This window comes from Mangifera indica, chromosome 17, assembly GCF_011075055.1.
Source record: "Mangifera indica cultivar Alphonso chromosome 17, CATAS_Mindica_2.1, whole genome shotgun sequence".
Classification (NCBI taxonomy): domain Eukaryota; kingdom Viridiplantae; phylum Streptophyta; class Magnoliopsida; order Sapindales; family Anacardiaceae; genus Mangifera; species Mangifera indica.
This window is the reverse complement of record NC_058153.1, coordinates 2,383,762-2,388,611: the sequence shown is the minus strand read 5'-3', so window position 1 is coordinate 2,388,611 and position 4,850 is coordinate 2,383,762. Positions and strand designations below refer to the sequence as shown.

The 4,850-nt window shown below is 34.7% G+C and overlaps 1 protein-coding gene across 1 annotated transcript; it reads left to right on the top strand.

The window, feature by feature from the left end:
- Positions 1–1,665: 1,665 nt before the first annotated feature.
- Positions 1,666–4,648, top strand: LOC123201017 (cytochrome P450 734A1-like). The gene is made up of 4 exons (XM_044616461.1): positions 1,666–2,091; positions 2,813–3,036; positions 3,104–3,715; positions 3,812–4,648. Exons 1-4 carry the CDS (start codon positions 1,812–1,814, stop codon positions 4,268–4,270), a joined length of 1,575 nt encoding a protein of 524 aa, XP_044472396.1. The 5' UTR covers positions 1,666–1,811; the 3' UTR covers positions 4,271–4,648.
- The last annotated feature ends 202 nt before the right edge of the window (positions 4,649–4,850 follow it).

The following is a 4,850-nucleotide window of genomic DNA, read 5'->3' as shown; positions in this document are numbered from 1 at the left end:
CCATGAGGGGCACATGGCCCCAACATGTTTTGTGTGTATTGGAACAAGATTAGGGAAGGTGGGTTTGGGTGGTTGCCCCTTTGTTGGGTCAACCAGAGCATATTTCCCCACCCAAACCACACAAACAAACCCTAAAATAGAACACCATTGTTGCCATGTGATCAAATTTAAGAGCAACATTCCAAAAAAAACTGCCCCTGCTTTGTGCATGCCTTCTCTCTCTTCTTTCAACTCCCCAAATCAATCATTTCGGGAACAAGCAACAACTTCCTTACAATATTGCTACAATCTTCATTACCCTTTTTTAAACTAAGTTTATATTTAAGTAATTAGTTGTTATTATCATTTGATCTCCATAATTATCACTTAATCTTTAATTACAATAAAGTGGAGGACTCCATACATGCAACAAAGTTGAACTTTACATTTATTCTCTATTTTTGCACTCTTCTTTCAATTTTCTTCAATGTCCATTTGTGGGATTTTTGACATATTCCTCCTTAAGCTAAATTTTTAAGAAATGAATTAACCTCTACTTTTTGCTTTATTTTTTATTTTTTTTGTAACGAGGAACTCTACCTCAATCAGATCATATTTTTGGGTCAAAGTTAATCATATTGAATAAAATAAACTCTATGTTTAATAAACTATCTTATAATTATTGAATTAAATAAGTTAAAAGTTTAATATTGATATATCTTTAAATAAGACTTAAACCTATTTTTTCTTATATATTAAGTCTAATTTTTTGCCAATCATGTTATCTTTAGAGGTAAGAAAAACTATTTATTTTGTTGAACAAGATTATTAAAATCTTTAATTTTTTGCACCTAATGAGAGAGAAACAGAAAGAGGGAAGCCTTTAGTTTTGTTGGCTCCACTTCTAAAATTATTTTTTGTCATAAATTCAAGGCACCAAATTAAGGTATCATACAAAAGCGTTACTATTTGGGTGAAGCTCCCAATTCAACTTCATAATATAAATTATTAAAATGACAAATTTACTATATAAACAAAAATATACAATTTAAAATTAATTGTAAATAATTATTAGATAATTATAAATATTTATTCACTCTTTTATGTTTCTTAGCTTTGTTACAAGAGTTTTCGAGAGGCCTTTTCTTTAAAAAAATATAATTTATTTTTCTTCATATAAAATAAAAAAATTAATTCATATCAAAATTAGGGTTAGACTCATACTGAGTCATCAGTTTATATAGAATTAAGTTTGAGTTTAGACTCATCTAGCTCGCTTCAAATAAGTTTAAGCTCGAGTTCGAGCTTTTAACTAACTTGTTATTAAAAAAATATTATTTTAATATATATTGATAAAAATGATACCATTTTATATCAAAATTTTTAGTTCATGAGCTTGATAAGTTAAACATTTCAAAGCTTGAGTTTGAAAATATTGCAGTTTCAAACTCGAGCTTGAGCTTAGTTCATTTTAGATTTGTTCGAACCAAACTTGAATTCGAACTCAAATGAGTTCGATTCGAATCTAATCTTAAGCAAACTAATAGAGAAAAGGGATATAATAATACTAAAAAGAAAAGACAAGGGTAATATAGTCTTAAAAAGACTAATTAAAAAGCTTATTCGTTGACCCTTAGAATTCTAATGGCGGCCCCTACGGCGTTGGCCATGCTTTGCTATTTTTAAAACTTCCTCTCATTCTCTTTCTTTCTTTCTTGTTAGTTTTAGAAGCCACAATATTAACAAGTACACCAGCATTTGCAACACAAGATAAGAAGCAAAATACATAAAAGGCTGCTCCGCTTTGCTACTCTCTTCTCTCGCTTGCTGCTATGGAGGAGGAGCTCTTCAACTGGCTCAAGCTGCTTGTAATCTCTTTCACCGTCTTGTTGTTTGTTTTAAAGGTTGCAATTCTCCTTTGGTGGACACCCAGAAAAATTGAAGACCATTTCTCTAAGCAAGGGATCAGAGGTCCTCCTTATCATTTCTTCATTGGGAATGTTAAAGAATTGGTTGACATGATGCTTAAGGCTTCTTCTCAACCCATGCCTTTCTCTCACAACATTCTTCCAAGAGTTCTCCCTTTTTACCATCACTGGAAGAAAATCTATGGTACCATTTCCATTCGCATTTTAATATACTTTTAAGCCTTCTTCTTCTTTCTTCAAACTGTTTGAGATTATCAAAGTGAAAAAAAAGTGATCTTGAGAGGCTTCTGTCTCTTAAAGCTAAGAGTTAGTTTCGATCATCATTAAAGTTGATAGTGGGCAGTCTCTTTAGCTTGGTTGATGATCATATGCTTCAAAATTGTGGCTTTTGAAAGCCTTGTTTTTGAGTTTGGTTACTTCTTTTTTAAAACTTTCCAGCCTTTTCTTTTTCTGAACTCCGATGCTTGATGTTGAAGTTCAGAGTTTTGGATTTTCCATACCTTTTCGTTTACCTCTTTCCTTTAATCTTTCTCTCATCCTCCCCCACTGGAGATCAATATCAAAACTAGATTTTTTTTACACAAAATAAATTACTTTGTTTTGTTTTATGGGATCTTGAATTTTGATAATGAAGTTGTATGTGATTAAGTTGTCTTCTTCCTAGTTTCTTTTGGCCTCTTTTGCTCCTGTCTTGTAGGGTCATACACTATCCATGCTTTCTCTGAATTAATGGTCGCCATGTTTTCTTCTCATTCCTCTTTCTGCAAACTACATTCTTTCTACTTGAGGTTCTGTGCAATTTCCTACTTGGTGTTAAGCTCTTCTTTTTATTTTTTTGCCTAGCATAATGCCAGCATATGAATCATTTTTTAATTATAAAATATTTAATTTCTGGTTCATTGCAGGTGCAACGTTTCTTGTATGGTTCGGACCGACCGTTCGCCTGACCGTCGCCGATCCCGACCTCATTCGTGAAGTGTTTACTTCAAAGTCTGAATTCTATGAGAAAAATGAGGCTCACCCACTAGTTAAACAGCTTGAAGGCGATGGTCTCCTCAGCCTCAAAGGAGAAAAATGGGCTCACCATAGGAAAATCATAACGCCCACCTTCCATATGGAAAATCTCAAAGTAAGTAATTAATTTATTCATTAATCATATCAAATTTCAAATTAATTTTTAAAAAAATCTTCTGTAGCTGCTGGTACCAGTGGTGGCAAAAAGCGTCACCGAAATGCTGGACAAATGGCTGGCAATGGCGACATCCGGCAAGGTTGAAGTTGAAGTTTCAGAGTGGTTTCAGCTTCTCACAGAAGATGTAATTACTCGCACTGCATTTGGTAGTAGCTATGAAGACGGCAAAGCCGTTTTCAGACTGCAAGCTCAACAAATGGAGCTTGCTGCTGAAGCTTTTAGGAAAGTCTTCATCCCTGGCTACAGGTTTTTGCCCACAAAAAGGAACATAAATTCATGGAAACTGGACAAGGAAATCAAGAAATCGTTGATGAAACTGATCGAAAAGAGAAAAGGGAATAAAATTCCAATAGAAAAAGAGAAAGTGCCAAAGGATTTGCTTGGACTTATGATTCAAGCGGCGAACTCCTCACCGAATATAACAGATTACGACATTGTTGAAGAATGCAAAAGCTTTTTCTTTGCTGGCAAACAAACCACATCAAATTTGCTGACGTGGACAATCGTTCTTCTAGCAATGCACCCACAATGGCAGGTGCTAGCACGTGAGGAGATGGTGACAGTGTGTGGATCACGTGATACCCCCACTAAAGATGACGTTGTCAAGCTTAAGACAGTAAGCTTTTATTTATTAAGACAAAAACAATGTTTTGTCTCTAGCATAACTGAACTTTGTCTACTTTTCTTAATGCCAAAATAATGTGGTGTGCAGCTGAACATGATACTAAATGAATCCCTTCGATTATATCCGCCCATCATCGCGACGATCAGGCAGGCAAAAACTGATGTGGAGTTGGGTGCATATAAGATCCCGTGTGGAACAGAGTTGTTAATACCAATTATAGAGGTTCATCATGATCAAGCCATATGGGGGAACGATGCAAATGAGTTTAATCCAGCTAGGTTCACCAAGGGTGTAGCCCGCGCAGCAAAACATCCAATGGGGTTCATCCCATTTGGGCTCGGGGTTCGCACGTGCATTGGACAAAACCTAGCTATCTTACAAACCAAATTAGCCCTCATCATTATTCTTCAACGTTTCTCCTTTCGATTGGCTCCAACTTACCAACATGCACCAACTGTTCTTATGCTATTGTACCCACAATATGGTGCACCAATAATCTTTCAACATTTGTCATCTGATGACGATGATAAAAATCAGCGCTCCTGATTTCATCTGTATACCAACCTTCCTTATCTATCTGTCTATCTATATCCCTTTGTGTGTGAGTGAGTGGCTTGTGTTCCATAGGATCCAAACTTTGCAAGAGATAAATCTTCTGAATTTTCCCCAATTTAGTGACACAGTGCTCTCTGATGGGCTTTACCATTAATTAAGTGTTAAGGGTTTGTACTAGTTGCATTGTAGGAGCAAATTAAAGGCCAACAACTGGGTAGCTTAGTTATAGCACTCTGTTTGTCGAATCAAATGTTGCAAATTTGTATGTATTGTCCCTATGGATAGTTTTAGTTATAAAGGATATGAAATTCATGGAGAACAGACAACCTAAGCTTAATATAATATAATTTATGGATTTATGGATCTTCATTTATTTTCTTTCTCTGTCTCTTCCCCTCAAAACTTTCAATTTCTAAATATTAGCAAAGGGTTTGCAAATTTGTCTTGTATAGACAAGGCAAATTGATCAATAATTTGTAGTCTATATCACCATTCATGGAGAATAGACAACCTAAGCTTAATATAATATAATTTGTCCTTTGAAATTGGATGGAAAATTGATTAAATATAT